A 25878-nucleotide genomic window follows, 5' to 3' on the forward strand; every position below is an offset into this window, starting at 1 on the left:
TTGGAAGATCTGCTAAAGTAGGCTAGAAAATCCTGTAGCTATTTCAGACGATCAAACACAGCCAGTGCTTGGTTGGCTGAAATTCAGCGATAATTGCACCTGCCTGTAAACCCAGCCTCAAGAATTTTTGGGGCGTGATTTGATGGGAGTTTATAACTATATTTATATTTTTTTACGATATTAATCATTTTTTTTCTGCATAGACAAATGTATGATTTATTATTGAGCACATAGTTGCACCATATGAATACCTGAAATAAATATGGATATACTAGTGAAACAAACTTTTTATCTCCTTATTTCTGTATTAGGGTACCACCCTTACATCTCCCCCCCCCCCCATCTCTGCTGTATCCTTACTGTGGAGTGCGGGGTGTAGCAAGATGGCGGCCAAGAAACGTCCCTTTCGTTACTAAATCTGACAGTACAGTCAAAGCAGGAGTTGCCCTTAACAAACATGAAGGCAGCGGAGTCAGGGAAGACTGGAGAACAGGCAGGAACGGGATATGACATCAACCGGCACAGGAAGTGAGGTTGGTAGTGTAAGCATCTCTCCCAGCAAGAAATCTTCCTGCATTCTGAAGATATGGGCTCCAACAGAGGACTGACAATCACCCTTACACATGGTAATGTGTTTATTAACACCTGGGAGCTCTCACCACTCGTCTCATTTCACAGCTTACTTGTGACAGGAAGTGTAGGATGCAGGATGCTAACAGAGAGAGACATTTACTTATGTGTGTATTTTATTCCCACTATTTATTAAAGAGGTCTTTTGTTTTACCTTAATACGATGGTGTACAAGGCTGCACTTATAATTCTATATAGACAAGTGACAGAGATGTTTTCAAAGGTCTTGTTTTTCCTATATATCTGTATATTACAGCAGCCCTCGCATAAAAGGGACTTAATAGGACCCCCCTCCCCCCCCCCCCCAGCTTAAAAAAAAGCAGTGGGGGTTAACTTCTTAACCACTACAATACCGGGCACTTTGCCCCATTCCTTCCCAGACCATTTTTCAGCGGTCTCACACTTTCAATGACAATTACACGGCCATGCTATGCTGTACCCAAATTCAATTTTTATCATTTTGTTTGCACAAATAGAGCTTTCTTTTGGTGGTATTTCTTCATGACTCTTTTTTTATTTTTGCAACATAAGCAAAAAAAGAGCGGAAATTTGAAAAAAAAACACCAATATTTTCTTATTTCTATTTTAAAAGAAATCCAATAAAATCGAATTTTGTCATACATTTAAACCAAAATGTATTCTGCTACATGTCTGGAAAAAAAAAATCCTGTTAAGTGTATAATAATTGGTTCATGTGATCACGGACATATATACGCAAATGATCATGTACAGATGTGCGCAGGTGATCACGGACATATGTATGCAGATAATCAGTGGGACATGTGATTTTATTATTTGGGGACATTGTGTGCGGACAATGTATGTTTTACATCGTGTGGTGACACTAGGTTGGTGATCGGTGAGTAAAAAGCTGTAAAAAACAGCTCATACTCACTGATCACCAGGCGGCTGCGGCGATCTCCTCTCCTCACCAACTACTTCTGTGTGAGGAGAGCCGATTGCCTAGCAACCGGCTCTGTGTTTACATCACATGACGGCTGTGATTGGACACAGCCATCAAGTGATAAGGAGGGCCAATCACAGAGCCCTCCTGCCAATCGGATATGTGCCGCGTCATGGTAACATGAGCGCATCGGGATCATGCCGCTGCACGGGATCCCCCTCCTTCTGAGGGATGTTCCTGAATGGCCACTCCGAAGGAGAGAGCGCCCCCACCTGGCCGTTTATGTACATTGGCCGGGTAGGAAGTAGTTAAGATGAATTCTGAGTATGGCAATTTTACCATAGCTACATTGATCCAGCTTGTGCCATACTTCTGGGATCCCTGTGAAAGCTGGAAATCACTGTAGTAGTCATTGCTGCTCCAATAATTGCCACCAGATTCTGCCCTGATGCTTACTGAACACAAGAGGTCTCACTCAGCACAGGTAGCATTCAGGGGGTATTTACTAAGAATGGAGCAGTTGGGCATGGCAACAAAAAAGCAGCTCCTAACTTTTTCATTTTGAAAGCTTAAAGTGGAACTTTAGTACTGCTAGATCACTTCAGGTCAGCCCCTTTAGCAGGTAGATGTAAAACATTGAAAATAAGTGCCTATACTGTGTAAAATCCAGTAATACACTCTCACCATGCTCTGCACATGCTCAGTTGCTCGGCCTCGGCAGTGCCTAAAAATGGAGATCTGCTGACAGCCTTAAGCCCAGGTTCACACTGCTCCGATATGAAAGACACGCAACTTCAATCCGACTTCATGTGACTTTTCACACTCATTGACGTATCATAGTCGGACCAAAGTTGTGCAGGAACCTTTTTTTAAAGTCGGAGCAACTTGTGTGGAATCAGTTAAAGTGGAAGTAAACCCCCCCCCCCCTATCATTTTCAGTCAAGGAAGCTGCCATCTTTGCCTCTGTTTAATCTGCAGCTGCCATGATGCTGCACATGTGATCAGTTATGACACCAACCATTGGATGGTTTCTCAGTTTGGTTGAGAACACAACTAATGGGTGTGTTACATTTTCAGAACGTGCTGGAAATTAAACTGTTTTACAAATGGGTTTACTTACGCTTTAAGACTGCTCTCATAGGGAAACGTTTAATTTGACACGTCATGCGACTTGTGCTCTTACAAGTGATTCTATGCCACACCAGTGTGAACCAGGCCTAAAGTAGAATTCAACCCTCCTATCCTTTACAGTAGAGCTGCACGATTTTGGCCAAAATGAGAATCACGATTTTTTTTGCTTAGAATAAAAAAAAATCTCGATTCTCGCAACGTAAAATCTTTCACATTATACAAAAAGAAATGGGCTAACTTTACTGGTTAGTTTTTTTTTTTGTTTTTTTTTTTTTCATTAAAGTAATTTTTAAGAAAAAATTGCATTTGAAAGACTGCTGCACAAATACAGTGTGACATAAAATATTGTAACAACCACCATTTTAGTCTCTAGAGTGTCTACTAAAAAATGTATATAATATTTGGGGGTTTAAGTAATTTTCTAGCAAAAAAAAATTCTTTTAACTTGAAACCAACAAATGTCAGAAAAAGGTTTAGTGTTTAAAGCGGTTGTATGCCTCCAATTTTTTTAACATTTTCCTACACCTGTAAGGCAAAAGGCATAATGAGCTAGTATGCACCACATAGCTCGTTATACTAGCTCATTATGAAATACTTACCTTAGAACGAGGCGTCGGTAACTCACCTGGTCCACGCCGAGGGAGCTGACATGTTGCCTCGGCGTGTCTTCCGGGTATAGCGGCTCCAGCGCTGTGAGTGGCCGGAGCCGCAATGTTGTCACTCCCGCACATGCGCACGGGAGACTTCTTTCCAGCAAAGTTCGGCATCTGCCGGGCTTTCAGCCGAGATTCCCCTGTGTGCATGCGCTGCTGAAGTCAGCGGCTCATTGCAGGGGGAATATCTCCTAAAACATACAGGTTTAGGAGACATTCTTTTTACCTACAGATAAGCCTTATTATAGGCTTACCTGTAGGTAAAAGTTATACAATTTATACAACCACTAGAAGTGGATAAACTTTTTTCACTTACACACAAAGTCTATTCCATTGACAAATTGTTACAATGTTTATACTTATGTTGGACTGATAAAAAATGTTTTGATTCTTGGCAGACTGCCCAGTTTTTCTGGGCTTCAGAAGAGCAGAGAGAATTCTTTGCATAGAAAGAATTTTGAAACACTTTAGTCAAGATCGTGATAACGATTCTTGACGATTAATTGTGCAGCTCTACTTTACAGCCATGGAAGCTGCTTCTGTTTGATCTGCAACTGCCATGGCTCCGCACCTGTGATCAGTTATGACACCAAACATTTGCTGGTTTGACAGTTTGATTAACCACTTCAGCTCCAGAAGGATTTACCCCTTCCTGACGAGCCCTTTTTTGCGATTCGGCACTGCGTCGCTTTAACTGACAATAGCGCGGTCGTGCGAAGTTGTACCCAAACAAAATTAATAGCCTTTTTTCCCCCCACAAACAGAGCTTTCTTTATGTGGCATTTGATCACCTCTTCGGTTTTTATTTTTTGCGCTATGAACAAAAAAAAGAGCACCAATCTTGAAAAAAAAGTATATTTTTTTACTTTTTGCTATAATAAATATCCCCCAAAAAAATATAAAAAAAATTATTTCTTCCTTGCGTTTAGGCCAATCTGTATTCTTCTACATATTTTTGGTAAAAGAAAATTGCAATAAGCGTATATTGATTGGTTTGCGCAAAATTTATCGCGTCTACAAAATGGGGATTAGATTTATGACATTTTTATTAAAACATTTTTTTTATTAGTAATGGCGATCTGCGTATTTTTTTTTATCATGACTGCTATGTTGTGGCAGACAGATCGGCCAATTTTGACACTATTTTGGGACCATTGACATTTATACAGCGATCAGTGCTATAAAAATGCACTTTTACTGTGTAAATGTCACTGGCAGGGAAGGGGCTAAACACTAGGGGCGATCAAGGGGTTAAGTATGTTCCCACTGCAGGGGGGTTGGGCTCACTAGAACATGAGAGATCACTGCTTCTGATCATGGGGAGCAGTAGATCTGTCACATTGTTAGGCAGAACAGGGAAATGCCTTGTTTACATCTCCCCATTCTGCCTCTCCGTGCCACGATCGCGGGCCTCCGGCAGACATCGAGTCCGAAACCCGCAGGCACGCACGCGCTAGACGGCGTGACGTACAGGTACTTGGTTTTGCGCACCTGTGCAATTCTGCCAACGTATATCGGCGTGAGCCGGTCGGCATGTGGTTAAGAAAACAAGCAAATGTGACAGTAAGCAATTCCGGCATTCCCGTATTCTGCTTTATGATTTACTGCTGTTCAGGGGCTCTGGGCTTCAAAAAAAATGGCAGACTTCAGCCAGAAGAAACAGGAACAATGCTGGTGGCAATTTACAGCACACACTAATTTTGGTAGCATAATTATTTACATGAAATTTATGTTCCTTGCTAAAGAACATTATTATTTATCAAGTTGTTATGGGTAAAGTTACGTTTTAACGGAACAAGCTGAAGATGGAAGCTGTTTGGTTACCATGCACGACAGATTCAGTCTGTTCCAGTTTTAGTAAATTCCCACCTTTTGCATCTTAATGAATGCAAAAAGTTTTCTGATTGAAAGAGGTGGAGTTATGATATCCACTTGGTCCAATCAGAGAAATGATGCCTGTGCTGAGCGAGCGGCCTACTGTGTTTAGTAAGCAGCAGTGATTATGCTGTGATTATTTGACTTTTACACGGTTATACAACACTATACTCAAATTATTTCAGTTTTTATTTTTATTTTTTATTGAAAAAAAAAAGCAAAGTCTGGTATGAGCAGATGCATTAATTATTTATCTTTAAAATAATTAATAATGAATAAAATTAATTAAAATTCAATACTCGGGTTGTCAGCATAGCAATACAGAGACATAAAGTATGATTAGAACAGATATCTGTCATCTAACATCACATCAGAAAACAAAAGGCATAGCATAAATCTGAGTACTAATGGGTCTGAACAGGTACTTCCCAACTATAATCAGGGGTGCCCCCATGTATGGTGGGTAATGGAAAGCCGGAGTAGGGGCAGATATAGGGAAAAGGGGAGGGGGGGGGGGGGTGGAGGTGATGGTTAGGAAGTCATGGAGAAATCCTGGCAGTGAACTTCTGAGGGTTCACTACTGATTAAGGTTCCATAAATGAATCGTATATGTAAATACCAGAACAGGGCTTAAGTAAAGGAAGGAGAGAGAGAAAGGAAGGAGAAAAAGAGAAAAAAAAAATGGAAGAAGAGGAGAGGGTCAACCCGGAGTTCCCCCCGGAATTGAGATGTAGCCAATCCAAGCGTCCCGTATCATGTCAAATTTTTTGGAGTTATTGCAAAATATATGAGTGAGCTTATTAATCATGATCCAATTGAGCTTATTTTTAACGGGATCAAGAGGAATTACTGACTGTTTCCAATGCCTAGCGATTGTAATTCTCGCTGCCAGCAATATATAAGTGATCAATTTTACAGATTTTTTTGGGGGTAATTTGTGAAAGAGCGGTTCCTGGTAATCTACAAATGTTTATCTCATTACTGAGTTTATTAAATTTAATATCCTAATCCAGAACCTAGTTACGAGGGGACACTGCCACCAAATATGGTGCATTGTCCCCAACTGGCCGCACTGGCGGAAACAATTCGGTGAGGTAGAAGGATGCATTTTAGCTACTCTAGTAGGGACCAGGTACCAATTCAGGAGTGTTTTATAATTGGCCTCTATAAGGGTAGTATTGATGGAAATTTTAGATAGATTATAAGTGATGTTCTGCCAATCAGTCAGCTCGAAAGTAAGATTCAAGTCCCTTTCCCATTGGTCCATGTATGCAAGTTTTGAATCTCTGGTTCAGTGAGAGAAGCTTATACTATAGATATATGTCCCCTCTGAAACCCCCTGGCTTGGCATGATAGTTCAAATGTTGTGAGTGTAAGGGGTCCCTCCAGTAGGTTAAGTTTAGATTTGGCAAAGGATACAATTTGATTGTATCGGAATATTTCACTAGAAGGCATTAGCAGCGTGTCTTTAAAATATTGCAAAGTGTATACTTGATCTCCATTAAGAAGGTCGCCAATTCTTAATAAGCCTTTGTTAAGCCACCATTGGAACAATCGTGGTGCCAGGCCAGGAGGAAACTCTGGGTTACAAAAAATGGGGGCTAGTGGTGTATGTGGGGATGATAAAGGGCTGCGATGGCGTGTTCTGTCCCAGACTGCTAAAGAGTGTGATAGTGTAGTGGACGTAGACGGCCAGGAAGCCATATTGATGAGCCGATGGCATGAAAGTGCCTAATGGAGACCCAAAGGGAGACTGAGTCTTTAGCAGTGGTGTAAACTAACTGAGCAATCTGGGCTGCTTGGAAATATGCCTGCAGGTTAGGAAGGCCAAGCCCACCCAAAGGTTTTGGTGTATAAAGTGTTCGTTTTTGCCTCCTAGGCCTCTTGTTACCCCACTAGATTTCAGCTTGCAGACATTGTATATCTCCCCCCCCCGGGACTGCTATCTGTAAAGTTCTGAAGTAATAAAGGAGTCTGGGTAGGGAACGTCATCTTGATTGAGTTGATTCTGCCAAACCATGAAAGAGAATAATCTGCCCAGCAACGAAGATCCTCCCCTGAGTTTTTTAAATAATGGGGGGGTAATTTTGCTTTATAGATTTCAATAGAAGAAGTCAATTGAATCCCCAAATATTGGAGGGAATAGTGAGCCCACTTACAATTATAAGTGCTCATGCACACGGACGTTTTAAAAAACTGGCTGCAAAGCTAGCTCCGACGCCTGGAAAAATCGGTGTTAAAAACTCGATTTTTACCGCGTTTTGCATTGGCGTTTTTGCGCGTTTTTTAGCGTTAAGTAGCGTTTTTAAAGAAACATCTCTTGGCTATAGCACTCAGAAAACAAAGAAAATATGTTGCGCGTTTATGCGCGTTTTCCCGCGATTCACGTTTTTACAGCTCTAGCTCCGCGCCACGGAACGCACTGGTCCTGGGTTTTTTTTACAGCTTAAAAACGCCTATGCCATTTGCAGCTCAAAAACGCCTAGGTGGGCATGAAGCCATAGACTAACATGGACAGGCGTTTTTAAGCTGCAAAAAACGCTCAAAAAAGGTTTTTGAAGGTTTTGTATAATAGCAGTAGCAAAACATTAAATGCTATTGTTTTTTGATTATTTAGAGACAGGCCTGTGAGATGTGAGAAATGGTCTAATAATGATAGTAGATTCGGTAATGTCACTTGAGGGTTAGTGATGTACATAAGGACGTCATCAGCAAATAAAGACATTTATGTTCCTGTTGTCCACAATGATTACCGTGAATGTTAAGTGGGGGAGCGAATCGCCATGACCAGGGGTTCTATTGCCAATGCGAAGAGCAAAGGGGAGAGTGGGCAGCCCTGTCTCGTGGCACGTTTGACAGGGATTAATGATGATTTGTGACCTTTAATGGAGATTTGGGCTACTGGGGAACTATATAATGTCTTCAGCAAGGAGAGGAATGTGGGGCCGTCCCCTACGGTCTCTAGTGTAAGAAAAAGGTAATTCCAATTGAAGCTATCAAAGGGCTTGTTGAGATCTAGTGAAAGGAGCAGGAGTTTCCCATTTAAGTGGGGCATCACAGTTGGAGCGCTCTGCTGAAATCGAGGATACGGATCTAAGAATTTGATCGAGTGTCTGACGCCCTACAATAAATCCCAATTGATCCTTATGAATATATTGTGACAAAAAAGTATTAAGTAGAGAGGCCAAAAGTGTGGTAAGGATCTTTAAATCGCAATTTATTAGCGAAATTAGGCGGTAATTAAGAACATCTGAAGGGTCCCTTTTTGGTTTAGGGATAACGCTGATATAGGCTTTATTTTCATCCAAAGGGACCCTTCTTCCATTCTGCAGGGAATTAAAGCAGAGAGCCATATGTGGAGCCAGCAGTTCGGACAATTCTTTGTAGTATAAATTGGGAAGACCATCAGGGCCATGAGATTTGTGAAGTGATAGTGTTTTGTATTGCAGATCTCCTCACATGTAAAAGGCTGGTCCATAAGGTCCCTATGATTATCCGCAATTGGCAAGAGGGGAAGATTCCCCAAGAATTCCCTAATGGATGGAGGAGCAGCATCCCGGGGGTTCCCATATAATTCAGGATAAACATTGTGAAACTCCTGAAGAATCTTTTGAGGGTCTTGAGAGAGAGAGACGGCCTCCTGAAAGTCTGATTTTAGGGAGCGCCTAGTGTGAATGTCTAGGGGTAAGCTTGTGCTAGCAAGTAACCTGGGCCATCTCGCCAGGTGAAGAATTTGTGGTTCATCCAGCGTAATTGTTTTTTGGCCCTCGTGGTGAGACAAATGTTAAGTTCCAAGCGGGATTGTTCCATTTTAGTTAATAGATGATGGCAGGGGCTGACAAATTTGCTTTGAATTTAGGAGCCAGTTAAAAAAGTTAGGAGCCAGTTTTTTTTTTCCAGCTCCCGGGGTAAGGCCACTCGTTTTCACCCCCTATCCCTAACTCACAACGGAGCACCCAGTCAATAACTCCATTGAAACGCTGTTACATCAGGGTTATGGGCTGACCAGAAAGAGTAAGGCTGGCAACAGATGGAACTGGCTGGCACTGGCAGGTGGCACTGGTTGCCACTGGCAGGCACGTGAAACTGCCAGATGGCACCGGCAGGTGCCACTGGTTGGCATTGGCAGGTGACACTGGTTTGGAACTGGCAGGTGGCACTATTGGCAATGGCAGGTGGCACTGGTTTGGAAGTGGCAGGTGGCCCTGGTTGGCGGTGGCACTAGTTGTCACTGGCAGATGGCACTGATTGGCGGTGGCACTGGTTGGTGTTGGCTGGTGGCACTGGTTGGCGGTGGCACTAGTTGGCACTGATTGGTGGTGGCAGTGGCAGGTGGCACTGATTGGCGGTGTCAGTGGTTGGTGGTGGCACTGGTTGGTGGTGGCACTGGTAGGTGGTGGCAGGTGGCACTGGTTGGCGGTAGCACTGGTTGGCGGTGGCAGATGTCACTGGCAGGTGGCACTGATTGGCGGTGACACTCGGCACTGGCAGGTGGCACTGACTGACGGTGGCACTGGTTGGCGCTGGCAGGTGGCACTGGTTGGCGGTGGCACTGGTTGGCACTAGCAGGTGGCACTGGTTGGCGGTGGCAGGTGGCACTGGTTGGCGGTGGCACTGGTTGACACTGGCAGATGGCACTGGCAGGTTTCACACGGAGCACTCTGTTACTGAAATGTAACAGAGGAGCTGTCAGAATTGAGCTTAATGTCGGAATGGGCGGGACCCGGCCCGGGGTATGAAACTGACAAGTAACAGAGAGGCGGATATGTCAGATTTGAGCTTGATGTTGGGGTGGGCGGGGCCCGGCCGGGTGGGCGGGACTCATCAGCTTTCAAACACCAGCCAACGATTGGGCAGCTTAAGAAAAGGGGCGGGCCACATACACGTAGCGGCCCACCCAGATCCCATTGGATGGTGTTTGATAGCTGCTGGGTCCCGCCCACCCCGACATCAGGCTGAAATCTGACAGATCCTCCTCTCTCCGTTGCTTGTCAGTTTCACACACTTAGCGCGGCGCCGCTGAGTGTGGAGGAGGGAGGAGGACGGCAGTCAGTGTTAATGCTGCTGCATGTCTGGGGCATCAATAGTGAGTGGGCTGGTGGCAGCTTAGGCGCCAGGTTGCGATTTCTGGTCGCATTGGCGACCTGGCACCTGGGGTTTGTCGAGCCCTGGATTATGGAATGGGGAGCATTTATGTTGTGTAACTAGAGCTTCATATTCCTTGGTATTGGCAGATACCAACTGAGTCTGGAGGCCAATAGAATAAAGGCCCCCCTGACGAAAGCCTTGTGTGCGGCCCAATTGATTGTGTAGGGGAGGTGACTTCTGATACATTAATATCAAAGTAGGTCTTCTCAAGACGGTAGGACTCATCACTGAGAAGAGATGAATTTAGACGCTAGTGCGTTTTTGCTATCCTAATGGTAAGATCCGAAAACTGAACCATGGCCGGATCATGGTCCTACCAGGAGGTAGATAGTATTTTGGTGGAATTCAATTCAGGCAACAGTCCCGAGAGGAGAAACGCATGGTCTATACAGGAGTAATGTCCATGCTTTCTTGAATAGTGGGAATAGCCTCTAGAGGTGGGGTTAGCCTCCCTCCAGGCATCTACTTAATTTGTGACTTTGCTTGGGAGGGGATCGGAGCATGAGATCTGTCCCTGATATTATCCAAGGCTAGATTAGAGTCGCCTGCTAGTATTACTTCTCCTTCAAACTCGGGAGCCATGGATCTTAGGAGGGAGTGGAAGAATGCGATTTGATTTGTGTTGGGAGCATAGTAGATTAAGAAGGTCATCAGTGTTTCCCCTAGATAACCCTTAACTAAAAGGTAACGTCCCTCTTTGTCCCTAAGAACTTTAGTTTCTGTAAACAATATCCATCTAGAAAAGCAGAGGACCAGCCCTCTTTTTTTCCGATGTGCTTGCATAATAGCAGAGAGGATGATCTTTATGGAGGTACCGAGGGGTAAATTGAAAAGCTCTCTCTTGAAGAGCCACAATGTCCACCCCTAAAGATCGATAATGTGTGAAGGCCTTAAAGGGGTTGTAAAGGTAAATATTTTTTCACCTTAATGCATTCTACGTATTAAGGTGAAAAAACATCTGACACTGCCTGCGCCCCCAGCCCCCCCCCCCCCCGTTTTACTTACCTGACCCCTCGAAAATCCCGCGCTCGCCCCCGACGTCCTCTTCACCACTCAGTCTGGCTGCTGATTGGCTGGAGTGGATGGATGGAAAGCAGCACAGCCATTGGCTCGTGCTGCTGTCAATCACATCCACTGATGCGGAGCGCCGGGGGGTGGGACCGTGTCATACAGCGGCTGCTATACCCGCTGGCTGTATCACATGAGCGCGCCCGCAGGTGCTTCTCACCATGCGAGGGAGCTCGCATGAACGTGAGAAGTACCTGTGGGAGGAAGCAGAGATAGCTGCCGAGGGACCCCAGAAGAGCAGGTTCGGGGCCACTCTGTGCAAAACGAGCTGCACAGTGGAGGTAAGTATAACATGTTTTTTTTTTTTTTTTTTTTTTTTTTAATAACAAAGGCGATCCGAAACCTTGAACATTATGGGAGAGCAGGCGGATGTTTTGGACAGTAGTTGTTACACTAGGCATAAGAAACATTCAGCCAATTATTAGAAAATAAACTCGCCCACCGGTCTGTGGACTGCTGAGTCCAAAGGAACCAAGGGAATCTCCAGGTTACCCTCAGAAAGGAACAATAAAATAAGTTAAAGTAGAGATAGAGAAAGAAAGAAAAAAAGAAAAACAAGATGATGATCGGGCCAGGAAACCCCCGACTCTGAGTAATGTAGTACAGAAATATAGGAAATCAGACACATAAACCAATAAACAGTTAAGTATCTCAGAGCCAAAGCTCAGAGTGTGGAGGAGTCTTCACCAAAATCTAGTAATGGGAAGAGTCCTTCGAGTTAGGAGAGTCCACAGACTCCCCCCGGCAGTGGAGTCACATATGAGATTTAAGCCCCTATAGCACCATCCAGGAAAAATTGTAGAGTAACATAATAAAGTAACAGACAATTGATTTAGCAATATTCAGATTAAATTGTGCGTGTGTGTAAAGTGTCCAACCTAGAAACAAAATTTGTTAACAACGAACAGACAATTCGGTCAGAACTTTAACGCCATAGACATACGTTGCTTAATATTTGTAGAAGAAACCAGAGATAAAAGATAAAAGCAGCGGCTAATGTCCTTTTAACTGGACCACTGAGAAGCTGCCACTCCAAACGAAAGGGTACTCCGATAATACTCAACAAGTTTTCAAGATGTACGATAGGAAGAAGCTGATTTCTTCTTCAGCTGATTTGACCAGAGTGGGGGAGGGGGGTCGCTGGGTCCACGCTGATTCCGGGATGAAGGACTGTGAGAGATGAAGCCCAACTTCAGTAAAGTAGTTTCCCCTTCAGCAAATGTAGCGAATGAGTAAGACTTGCCTTTAAAGGTGAACTGGAGCTGGAAGGGGTAGTTCCATCCCCATCAGATATTTCGTTGAGTCAGCGGTAGCAATAAGGGCTTGAACAATCGTCTCTTTTGGATGGTGGCCTGGGAGATATCGGATTTTTTTTTTAAGTCCATTTATTTTCAGGTCTGGATGCTCTCTAGCGTGGTGCATCACCGCTTCTTTAATCTTGAAAAAATGCGGCTTTACAATAACATCTCCTGGGAGGGCTGTCAGGCTTTGGAGGGACCAGGGCCCTATGAATGTGGTCTATTTCCATATGAATGTCATCAATGTCAGGCACTGCAGCTTGCATTAGTGAATAAGTGATAGAAGTGATATTTCAAATTTTTTTGGAATGCCTCTAATATGAAAATTATAGCGCCTAGCACTTTTTTCGAGGTCATCAATTTTCGAATAGGCTTCTTCAAGGCGGTCTTCCAGGTCAGTTATCATAGTCGAGTTTTGGGATACTCTGTGAACAGTGTTGTCTACCTTTGATTCAATGCTTTCCAATCTGTTCCCCAGCTCCCAGAAATGCAATAGCGGAGGAATCTTCTGGGCTGTCTGGGCTAAGCTGCTAGGTTGGCTGCACTGAATATCTGCCATATATCTGCCATTTCTCCCTATCTAAGGAAGCATGAGAGTCCTGGCTAGGTGACAGGGCTGCAGTCTGTGAGGGAGACTTAGCAGGGCTGAATGGGGAGCAGCTTGTGTATACAGGCTCACCTTTTGTTGGGGAGGGCATGGAGGAGCCCATCCTGTGGCTTCCAGGGCCAGGAGGCTTAGTGTTCATCGGTGGGAGCTGTTTCTCCTCCTTGGTGGCTGGCGTTCCACGTGTGTTACAGCGAGTTGCCCTCTTGCGGCCCCTGCTCGCAGCATGGGATGAATAGCGGGACTCCACAATGGAGTGGTGGGGCATCCAGCAGGTTCCCGACCCTCTCCACAGAAGGATTGGGTGTTTATGGGAGGCGGGCGAGGTGCAGGGTTGCTATTTTTAGCTGTGTCTGCCGGGGGTGTGCGGAGCTCAGGGACGCATCTGCTCCAACCGGCTACGCATGCGCTCTCGCTCAAATTAATTTTATATAATGTTTTTTATAACCTTTGAATTTGTGGTAGTTAAAGCAGAGATTCACCCAAAAGGGGACGTTCCATTTTAAGGCCTCCACCCCCACTCCTCTTTAGGAAATGGCACTTTTTTTTTTTTGGGGAGGTTTGAAAAATATCCACTCCTGCTTGTGTTGCCTAGGCGATCTGAGCAGGAGTTCTCCTCCACTCCCTCCCTCCCTCCCTGCAGTCTTCTGGGACACGTCACAGGTCCCAGAAGACTGCAGGACCATTCACAAAGTGCAGTAAGCTCAAGCATGCGCAGTGTGTAGCCAGCTGTGAAGCCGCAAGTTGAAAAATGCTTGTGCTATAGGTGTAGGCCATTTATGTACCACATGAAGCCTGACTGGAAAACTTGTAGGACATTGCTTAGAGATGCCCAGCTCTTACTGCTCACCTTCACCATCACAGGAGCTATCTCTCAAACGCTAAGCCCAGAGCTACTGCATCAGGGGAGAGAGAGAATGAGAGGGGGGTTTGAATCGGAGAAAGAGCTCATCCTGAGATACTGTTTATCTTCACTAACAGCTAGGCTTTTCTCAGCAATGTCCTAGAAGTATTCTATTCAGGCTCAATGGGGTATGTAAATGGCCTACACTTATAGCAAGGGCATTATTCTACTTTGGTTAAAGCTGCACAGCATGTTTTTATATAAAGACGTCCCTTTTTATATGCATAGGCAGTTTTTAGTAAAGGTGAATCGTACCATTAAACTGGATGATCAGTTGGGTTTTAGGTCCCACTCCCAGTGATTTTTGTTTTCAAGTTGCCCCTTCTGCGGTATATAACCTCCCTGGCGGTATTTCCCAGTGTGGCCTGGGTGCATTTTCAGTACCAAAAACGGTAACCCCGAGTCACACTCTGGATCACATTGCAGGATCCAGGTACAGTTACTTACCTTGTCCCCAGGATCCTGCGATGTTTCCCCGCTGTGTGTGCAAGCCGTGTCCTCTGCTCTATGGATCACAGCGCCAGGCTCCATTCTCTGCAAGCGTTGTGACACACGGGGACAGAGAACGGCACCAAATTCAAAAAGTGAAACACACACAACACATACAGTACACTGTAATCTTACAGATTCCATTATTGTATGAAATCATTTCACATCCTTTTTGTCCCTAGTGGTCTGTGCAGTGCCCTGCGTGCAGTTTTATAATATAAATACTGTTCTTTCTGCCTGGAAACTGGAAATTCCCCTAGCAATCAAAAGCGGTTTTAGACCAGCTAGAAAACGGCAATAATAAATTAGAATCACTTGCAGAATTGAGCGATAGTGATTTGTGGGGAAATCCGTCATCAAACACTGAAAGTAATGACAGCGACAATTCTGCAACTGAGCAAATTTCAGTTTTTGATTTGATTACCTTATTTAATATTTTTTATTATTATTTGTTATAATTATTTATTATATTATAATTTATGATTTCCTGTTTCAAACTTTCATACCCAGGATGTCTACTAGACTCTTGTTTGGACAGATTTAAGTGTGTTATTCCTAAAGCCCCATACACACTATCAGATTTTCTGCAGATTCCCCCCCCCCCTTCAGATTTACCAAAACCATGTAGTGCAAGGGCCTGCCTGATTGCATACACATTGAAACTCCTAAGGTTTGACCTCATATTTTATGATTTTGGTAAATCTGAAGGAAAAACTCAGCAGAAAAACTGATTGTGTGTTTATGGGGCTTAAGAATTACAGGCCTACAATATAAAATGCTAAATTTCCATGCAAAACATTGTACCGCTTTGAGCATCAAAAATCTGAACTAATCATACCGCCAGGGAGGTTAAAAGAAAAAAGATTGCCAAGCTCAACCCCTTCTTTTCCACACTTTATTCAGGATAAATGAACACCGTTTTCAGAGTATATATGGCACTTTAATCAAAAACTGAAATATAACCTAAGCTGGACCACTTGGTCTTTTAAAAGGAAGGGAAAAAAAATTAGGTTTTTTTTTTACCGGCGAGTACAAGTATCGAATACTTTCGGCCAAGTACTCAGCGATACCGAGTACCTATACCTTTGCGGTGTGATTTGAGCCCATAAAAAATGAATAGGCTAAAATCGCACTGCAAAGAATTACATGCAATTTGAGCAGGACTGCGGTGTGATTCCTATCTGAATCACATGCGATTTCCTGCACCTCTCTTGTGTGAACCCAGGCAGAAGTCACTATGACAAGCCTGGGTTCACACAGGAGCGGTGGGGGAAACCGCATGCGATTCATACAGGAATCGCACAGCATTCTTGTGCAAAACCCATGTGATTCTTTGCAGTTTGATTTGAGCCCATTCATTTTGCATGGGCTTAAATTGCTTAGCAAAGGTATTGGTTTCAGGTATTGGAGCATCTGCATGAATAGTCGTGCAAATGCTTAATATCGGCACCGGTATCGATGCAACCCTAGAAAAAAAGAATGTATCTACTGGTAGCGGTAGTTGTGTTGAGCCTGCTTTCCAACCAGTGAGCCCCCCCCCCCCCCACCCCACTCAAATAATACCTTTCCCCTTTAGCTTATCACTGCAGTGGTGCAATTATATCAGAAAGATGGGTGGTGACATGACTTGTAGGCAGCAGGCCCGGACCACTGTGCTGCATCACCAATCCCCACTAGCAGAAAAGAAAAGAGGCTCAGGCAAGGAACACAGTGGAGTCGAACACAAGTGGCTTTCTGTACTAAAATAATTGTGACTGGTGGGCAGAGGGGTGGAAAAGAAGGGTTGGGACTGTCTGTTTAAGCCACTAAATACTGTATATTCCAGGTGCATACAAAGAAAAGGTGTTCAAAGGTTTACAGTTCTTTTCTTTACTATGCAGCCACATTCCTTGCCCGCATGCTGCAGAGAAGGACACTTGCTCTCTGTGTGGTCTCATTGCAAGAGTCCAATGTGCCCTCTGCTGAGTCACAGCGAAAGCTCTTCAATTAGCAGAAAGCATGAGCTATGCTGAATTAATCAATTGTGATGATGAATATTTCATATAGTTTTCATCTCAGACCCAGTTGAAGCTGAGTCTGAAAGTAATAATGTAATAGTGATAGCAAATGTTTGTGTTACAGGAAGTGAGAAGCACAAACTGCAGGTGGTGACCCAAGAAGAACATGATGATGATCCAACTCTTCAAGACTTAGCATTGATTGTGGAGAAAGTCACTGGTGTACCCCTCGCCTCACAGAGACTCATTTACAAAGGTAACATTGTATATTTGTTTTTCAGGTGCTAACGTGTAGCTTAGTAAATAATAAACAGTGGCAGACCTATAGGGGTTGCTTGGAATAAAATCAAACCTAGAGCTGGTGCTGGATGTAATCTGTGTGCAGACCCCAAACATCTACCAGCCAGGGGTTTTGGAGGCTCCACATCGCTTTGCATGTAAGTGTACACCACTTAAATTAGGTTTGTCATAAACAATACTATGCACAGGAATGATGCATGAAATGTCTGAATAAGAATTAAATAATTCACATCATCACATGACAATGACTCTTTCAAGTTTTTATATAACTGCCCATACAGTATATGTTACAATCTGCATGTCGTATCTCTGTACCATCTTATTTAGATTTACCAAAATCGAAAGAATTGCACAAATTTGATCTATCTATGGCTGTTCTTCTTCCAGAGAATTTGATCTGATTAACTTCTCTGGAACCGGCTTGTTGGAAAATTTTCCTATGGTCCGTGCTACAGCACTGATCAGTGTATTTTGATAGTGGAGAAGTCCTCGCTGTCAGAATATAATAACACAGCTGGGAGGATTCCTCCATCCACCCCGCTTGTGTGGATGAGAGAATCTATTCAGTTGATGCATGGATGGCCAGCCTAAGACTGTGACTACATTGGTGATTAAGTCTCTCTGCTACTAAGAAACTCAACTACTTTTTGGTAGTTGCCTCATGTGCAGCACCCTGAAATGAATGTGCTGCTAATGAGATGACTGCCAGTGAGTAGGTAAATCTCTCCATAGCATGTAGATTGAATTTCTAGTGTAGCCCTGGCCTTGACATATATGTATTTTTTTTTTCTGTTTACCGTATATACTCGAGTATAGGCCGACCCGAATATAAGCCGAGGCCCCCAATTTACCCCCAAAAAACTGGAAAACTTATTGACTCGTGTATAAGCCGAGGGTGAGACATGGCTGTCCATCCCTGTGTGTCCGTCCATCCCTGTGTGTGTGTCCGTCCATCCATCCCTGTGTGTGTGTCCATCCATCCATCCATCCATCCCTGTGTGTGTGTCCGTCCATCCATCCCTGTGTGTGTATCCATCCATCCATCCATCCCTGTGTGTGTGTGTGTATTCATCCATCCATCCATCCCTGTGTGTGTGTGTGTGTGTGTGTGTGTGTGTGTGTGTGTATTCATCCATCCATCCATCCCTGTGTGTGTGTGTGTGTGTGTATCCATCCATCCATCCATCCATCCCTGTGTGTGTGTGTGTGTGTGTGTATCCATCCATCCATCCATCCATCCCTGTGTGTGTGTGTGTGTGTGTGTGTGTGTGTGTGTGTCCGTGCAGCCTTGTGTGTGTGTCCAGCCTACCTGTGTCCCAAGCCTCCGTCCCGAGCCGCCGTCGTCCCGAGCCTCCTCCGTCCCGTGCCTCCTCCGTCCCGTGTCGTGCCGATGGATCGCCGCTCCAGGATCGCCGCTCTTCTCGGCGGCCATTCTACAATTCAAAAGCCGCGCCTCCGCCTCCGCCTGTGATAGGCGGAACACTCAATTTCCCAGCAGCCTGTGTTCCGCCTATCACGGACATCCTCTCATACTCGTCCGTAGTATGAGAATGAGCGGATGTCCGTGATAGGCGGAACACTGACTGCTGGGAAATTCAGTGTTCCGCCTATCACAGGCGGAGGCGGAGAAGGAGGCGCGGCTTTTGAATTTTAATGTCCGCCGTCTGTCTGCTCGATACGCTGATCGAGCAGTCAGACAGCGGTGACTCGAGTATAAGCCGAGGGGGCACTTTCAGCCTCAAAAAAGAGGCTGAAAATCTCGGCTTATACTCGAGTATATACGGTATCTTTAATTCTATGCTTTTCACTGCTACTATCCCTCGCCCTCAAAGTTAAAATGTTACCATAATTTAGTACTATAAGTACACTACACAGTAACAGATAACGCATTGTTATGACTATGTGCAGTGTCAAGCTTCTCTAACGTTTATTGTTTTTTTATTTAGGAAAATCCCTTAAAGAGATGGAACAGACTTTACAAGCCCTAGGTGTACAGAATGGTTGTAAAATAATGCTGATTGGGAAGAAGGTAATATTTGAACTGATTCCTTTTTAAATGGCAAAATTAACATATATAGTGGGTTTTTTTTAAACCTGAAAAAAAAAGTCATCACTGTACACATAAATATGGTGATAAAATGTATGGAAATATTGTTAGTGCTATTGTAAACACTGGAGATTCTGTTTTTAGCAGATGTTCACTTTTCTATTTTACAGGACGCCTGGGATATGTCATGGTTGGAAGGTATATTTCCCCACTGTTTGGGTTGTGGTCCCTTCACAGGGGATACATTGTGTGCAATTTGAATAATCAGGGGTTCTCCCTCATGCAGGGTGAGGGGTTCCAGGGTAGTCTGCTTGGAGAGAACTGATCTACAGGGCTCAGGATTGGTAAGGTCTCATCTGAGACCCAGAATTAAGATGTTCAGAGAAACTTTTGTATGGGGGAAAAAAAAAAACTCCACACCCTGATTACAACAACTTTGGTCCTGAATGGATTAAGCCTCCTGCAAGAGAGGCATAAAGAGGAACAGGAAGCTGTGGACAGCAGTCTGTGAGGTGTTGAAAGAGCAGGGCACAGCCTTGTGAGGATTGTGGACTGGTTTCTTTTCTTACATCAGGGGACACAGAGCCATAGTACTAACTATAAACTATATTGGTTATATCGGACCATCGGGTGCTGGACACTGGCACACCCCTTAAGGCGTGTACTTTCCCCATATAACCCCTCCCATTGCTGCGAGTCCTCAGTTTTTTCGCCAGTGTCTAAGGTGTTGGGCACGAGTAAGGATGTGTTGTACTGAGCTCCAAGGGCAGTAATCCTAGGACTAAGGACTAAACAGATTTCCATCCAGTCCTCCGGGCCCTTTTGTTGAGGTGCAGGAGGCTGGGGATCAGGTAGATCTTCCCAAATATTGGAAGATACTTACCTTTCCTCTTCGGAGGATCCTAACAGGGAGGGAATAGCCTCACAAGTCAGATGTTTGTCTACTCCCTTACTTAACCCTTTTGTTGCCTGGATGGCTCAGTCTGCTTTGATCTGAGGGTCCGGGCTTCGGGTCCCTGTTTAGGTGCTGTCTGTGGGGTCCTTGGGCTGCTGATGCGGCAGTCTTTATGCAAGAGTTTCCATCTCCCCAAAGAATGTTCCTAAGGATCCAGAAAATAAAAGGTCTTTCTTTCTGGCTCTGGCTCAGCTGTTATCCCAGTCGGTGATATCAGAGGTTCCCTTAGTGGAACAGGGGGTTTTGGCTCAAACCTTTTTAAGGTTCCAGAACTAAACAAAGAGATAAGACCCATTCTAGATCACGAAGATCTGAATCGGCACTTAAACATCCGATCCTTTTATAATTCGATCGGCTGTGTCCATCCTGCAAGGAGAGGAGTTGCATATCTCCATGTGCCAGAGTTTCCCACTTACCAGAAATTTCTGTGGTTTGAAGTATGAAATTTTTTTTTTTTTGTTGTGGCCCTGCCATTCGGCTTAGCCACAGCACCACGAGTATTCTGAAAGATTCTGGCACCTCCTTTAGCCAGGTTAAGGGCTCAGGGCATAGCGGTCTTAGCCTATTAGAAGATCTACTTTTAATAGACAATTCAGTCTCGGGTCTAAACCAGAGTCTGATCTCAGCCGTAAATATCTGAAATCTCTTGGTTGGATTCTCAACCTAGGAAGATTCTCCTTAAAACCATTAAGGAGATTACAGTACTCCGGGGGCTGGTTATAGATACCATACAGAAGAAGGTATTGTTACCCCAGACGAGAATCAGTTCCATTGTAGGATTAATTCAACTTATCAAAACTAAGGGAAAATTCCTTCATTCGGGTGTGCAGGAGGTTTTTAGGGGAAATGGTGGCCTCTTTCAGGGCTGTCCCTTACGCACAGTTTTACTCAGACTGCTTCAAAACACCATCCTGTCGGCCTGGAATAAAGTGGATTCAGGCCTTGTTTGTTTCCAATACACTTGGCTCCCAACATAGGTCAGAGCCTAAATTGGTGGTTGTTATCCAGCAAAACGGAAAATCTTTATCCTGGAAGGTGTTAAAAACAGATGCCAGCCTTCTAGGCTGGGGAGCAGCCCAGGAAGAAGATTCTGTCCAGGGGAGATGGTCCAGGTTAGAGGACCTTGCCTATCGACTTTTTTGGAAGTATATCTGGCCGTAGAATCTTGGCGGTCAGGCTACGGAACTGTCCGGACAGGATTCAGTCTGACAAGTCCACGGCGGTGGCTTACATCGATCACCAGGGGAGGCACCAGAGGTCGTGCTGCCCAGATAGAGGTGAATAATGTTCTAGCCTTGGCAGAACACAATATTCCTTGCCTATCGGCAATTCTAATTGTTCAGGCGTACTACTTGAGACCCCAACAATTATTTCCGGGAGAATGATCTCTTCACCCTGACATCTTCCTAGCAATATGTCAGATGGGGTATTCTGTACATGGACCTATTTGCGTCCAGATTCATTAACAAGGTTGACTACTTTAGGTCGAACAAGGGGTCCGCTAGCAGGCGGAACAGACGCATTAGTCTTCCCAGGGGATCAGTTTTCTCTGATCTATGCATTTCCTCCAGTTCTGCTTCTCCGCAGGATCAAGCAGGAACAAAAGGAGGTGATTCTGGCGGCCCCAGCGGGTCCCAGCAGATCATAAAGATGGCAGTAGGAATCCTTTGGACTCTGCCATTATAGCCAGACCACCTTGCACAAGATCTGGTATTTCATCCTAGCTTACGGACAAAAGTTTAACAGGTTTCACTGTTGAATCCCACTCTATAAATGATCGTAGGTGATCTCCTTCGTGTCTACTTTGACTAATGCCAGGAAGCCAGCTTCCAGAGTCACTTACTTTAGACTCTGGAAGGCATATGTTTCTTGGTGTGGATCCGGGGTTTGACACCCCAGGAAGTATATAAATAGGCAGGATTCCTGCATATGGGATCTATAATGAAGCTGGCCTTGACTTCTATCAAGAGCCAGATCCAGGCCTTGTCAGTGTTTTGTTCCTATGGCCTCTTGCTTCCCAATCTTGGTGTGTAGCTTATTCAGGGGGTAACATGGTTTATTCCTCCTATCAAGGCACCTCTAAATCCTTGGGATTTAAAATTGGTCTTATCGGCTTTGCTGAATCAGCCGTTTTGAATCTTTATGAGAAATTTCCTTGATTCTTTGATCAGAAAGATAATCTTTTCTGCTTACCATTTCTTCTGCTAGAAGCTTATTGGAACTAACGGCTCTGTCTTGTAAGAGCCATATTTCATCATGCATAAGGATGAGGTGGTTTTATGTCCTCATCCTGAATTCTTACCAAAGGTGGTGACAGATATTATTCTTTTTCCCCAGAGCCTTAATCTAGGGAAGAGAAAACACTACATTCTCTTGAAGTAGTAAGAGCGATCAGAGTCTAATCGTAAAGGCGACCGCTCAGGTTTGCAAAACACAGGTTTTGTTGGTACTGCCAGAAGGTCCAAGATGTGGACAGGCAGCGTCAAAAACCATATTTTTCAAATGGATTTGTCAAGTGATTGTTCAAGCTTCAGCTTAAAGAAGAAAATTCTTCCTTCTCATGTTAGAGCACACTCATCCAGGGCGATTTGTGCCTCTTGGGTGGTGCATCATCAGGCCTCTATGGCTCAGATCTGTAAGGTCGCGACTCATTGTTCCGTTAATACGTTTATCCAGTTTTATCAAATCGATATTAAAGGTCATGAGGATATTGCCTTTGGGCACAGCGTATACTGCAGGCTGTAGTGTGTCCTCTGGCTTCCTGTTTTTTGTTCTCTCTCCCCCCCCCCCCCCCTTCAGTTGCCATTGCTATGGGACATCCCATATAGTTATTACTATGGCTTTGTGTCTCCTGATGTAAGAAAAGAAAATAGGATTTTTAAAACGGCTTATCTGTAAAATCCTTTTCTTTAATGTACACCAGGGGACACAAGGGTCCCTCCCTTCTTCTTATACACTTATATTGCTTGGCTACAAAACTGAGGACTCCCAGCAATGGGAGTGGTTGTATGGGGGGGAAGTACACGCCTTAAGGGCGTTCCAGTGTCCAGCACCTGATGGTCCGATATAACCCAAATAGTTATTACTATGGCTCTGTGCCCCCTGATGTACCACAAAGAAAAGGATTTTACAGGTAAGCTGGAATAAAAAGGATAAAAATCCTATTTTTCTTGCTGAGACACTGCTGAGCAGCTCCTGTGGCCCTTGTTTGGACCCTAAAGCAGACGGGAACCTTAATCCCTGGAGTGGAACTTGTTTATACTGGCAGAAGCTACGTTTTTATTTTGTGTGCCCGAAGTGTGGACTACTTTGGTTTTGCACTTCTACAATAAAATAAAAGCGTTTTTTTTTTTCTTTTAAAAAGTTGTCTGGCTACTGGTGATCCAGGGCTCCCCCATATCGCATTATTTTTTTTATATACTGTACATCTCTTAATTTATCTACTACTTTTTTTTTTTCCATTTGCTGCAATTTAATCTTTTTCACTGTGTATAACACTTGTTATGTTACATGATTACCAGACCACTTTTTCAATTTTTTACTGACAGTCTACTGACTGGAATGGTACCAGTGGATTGGAGAAAAGACAAGACAATTTAGCTCCAATATATAAAAAGGGCCCAAAATGCATCCCTGGGAATCGCAGACCAGTTAACCAAACATCAATAGTATGCAAGCTCTTGGAGGGGGTGATAAGGGACTATATACAAGATTTTAGTAATGAGAACGGTATCATTAGCAGTAATCAGAATGGTTTGGTTTGGCAAGAACGATTCTTCATGAATCCAATCTATTAACCTTCTATGAGGAAGTAAATTGCCATCTAGATAAAGGAAGGCCTGTAGACGTGGGGTATCTGGATTATGCAAAAGCATTTAACACAGTTCCCCATTAACGTTTACTGTACAAAATGAGATCCGTTCGCATGGACCATAGGGTGAGTACATGGATTGAAAACTGGCTACAAGGGCGAGTTCAGAGGATGGTGATAAATTGGGAGTACTCGGAATGGTCAGGGGTGGGTAGTGGGGTCCCCCAGGGTTCTGTGCTGGGACCAATCTAAGTTAATTTATTCATAAACAGCCAGGAGAATGGGGTAAACAGTTCAATCTCTGTATTTGCGGACGATATTAAGCTAAGCAGGGCAATAACTTCTCCACAGGATATGGGAACCTTGCAAAAAGATCTGAACAATTTAATGGGGTGGGCAACTACATGGCAAATGAGGTTTAATGTAGAAAAATTTTAAATAATGCATTTGGGTGGGAAAAATGTGAATGCAATCTATACACTGGGGGGAGAACCTCTTGGGGAATCTAGAACGGAAAAGGACCTGCGGGTCCTAGTAGATGATACGCTCAGCAATGGCATGCAATGCCAAGCTGCTGCAATAAAAGCAAACAGAATATTGGAATGCATTAAACAAGGGATTAACTCCAGGGATAAAGGGATAATTCTCCCACTCTACAAGACTCTGGTCCGACCGCACCTGGAGTATGCTGTCCAGTTCTGAGCACCAGTCCTCAGGAAGGATGTAATGGAAATTAAGCGAGTACAAAGAAGGGCAACCATGCTAATAAAGGGTCTGGAGGATATTAGTAATGAAGAAAGGTTGCGAGCTCTGAACTTCTCTCTGGAGAAGAGACGCTTGAGAGGGGATATGATTTCAATTTTATAAATACCATATTGGTGACCCCACAATAGGGATACAACTTTTTTGTGGAAGGGAGTTTAACAAGACACGTGGCCACTCATTAAAATTATAAGAAAAGAACATAGAGGGATTTTTACTGTAAGAGCGGCAAGGATGTGGGATTCCCTTCCACAGGCAGTGGTCTCAGTGGGGGGCATCAAAAGTTTCAAGAAACTATTAGCTAAGCACCTGAACATACAGGGATATATGATGTAATACTGACTTATAATCGCACACACATAGGTTGGACTTGATGGACTGTCTTTTTTTCAACCTCACCTACTATGTAACTATGATGTTACTGTCATACATATTATACCCTTTTAATTTAACAGAACTGCCCAGAAGAGGAGTCCGAATTAAAGAAGCTGAAAGATTTGGAAAAATCCGTTGAACAAATAGCAAGTAAATTGGAAGATGTTAACAAAGAGTTTTCTGGAATACAGAAGGTACAATCTGTGCATTTGGTTTGTTAATTTATATTAATTTCAGTTTTGTAGCCCTGTGAGGCTGATATTTTGTTATAACCTTCATGATCTGCCCTGTATAGAGTTAAAGCAGAACTTTGCTTATAATAACTTGATAAAAAAAAAAAAATATATATTATTTAATAATTTAGCATGGAGCATACATTCCACAATAATTTTGAAACCAAAAATAGTGTGTGCTGTAAATTGTCTCCAGCATTGCTCCTGTTTTTTTTCTTGCTGGAGGATGCCATTTTGTTGAAGCGCAGAGCAGTCACTCCCTTATTGAGAACTTTCCCCTTCTCCTTGGTCTCAAAAAAACTATATGCCACATTCTGTAATTAAAATGTGTGCATTCCCAGCCTTGATTGCATGTCTTGGCTCTGCTAAAGAGGAAGGCTACAGTAGCTGACAGTGCTCAAGTTCACAGCTGACAATTCCTAAGGCAGGGACAAAGGAGAGAATATCAGGGAGATGAAACAAGACACTATCCTTGTAAGTTTAAAGTGGAGTTTCAACCCCCCCAAAAAAAAAATTATTACCGTGCTTAATAAAAAAATAATGAAAATAAATTATTTATTTTTTTTGCTCGCCTCTAAATGCCTGTTGCTAGGGGGTCCTTCATAGTCTGCCTCCTTTGGCACCTGGGCTCCTGATGTCACTTCCCTCGGCGCAGGAAGGGAGTTTGCCTCTCTCCTCTCCCTTTTGTCACATG

The 25878-nt window shown here is 43.9% G+C and overlaps 1 protein-coding gene across 1 annotated transcript in view; it reads left to right on the forward strand.

Annotated features, from left to right (window-relative positions):
- Positions 1–488: 488 nt before the first annotated feature.
- Positions 489–25878, forward strand: part of BAG1 (BAG cochaperone 1) — a 38257-nt gene continuing 12867 nt past the window's right edge. The window contains exons 1-4 of the mRNA XM_077491889.1: positions 489–626; positions 16826–16957; positions 18948–19030; positions 25032–25145. Coding sequence (XP_077348015.1) covers positions 587–626; positions 16826–16957; positions 18948–19030; positions 25032–25145 — 369 coding nt within the window. The 5' untranslated portion in view covers positions 489–586. The remainder of the gene's footprint in view (positions 627–16825; positions 16958–18947; positions 19031–25031; positions 25146–25878) is intronic.

Source organism: Lithobates pipiens, unplaced genomic scaffold, assembly GCF_037356315.1.
Source record: "Lithobates pipiens isolate NorthernLeopardFrog02 unplaced genomic scaffold, aLitPip1_a1.2 Scaffold_19, whole genome shotgun sequence".
Taxonomy (NCBI): domain Eukaryota; kingdom Metazoa; phylum Chordata; class Amphibia; order Anura; family Ranidae; genus Lithobates; species Lithobates pipiens.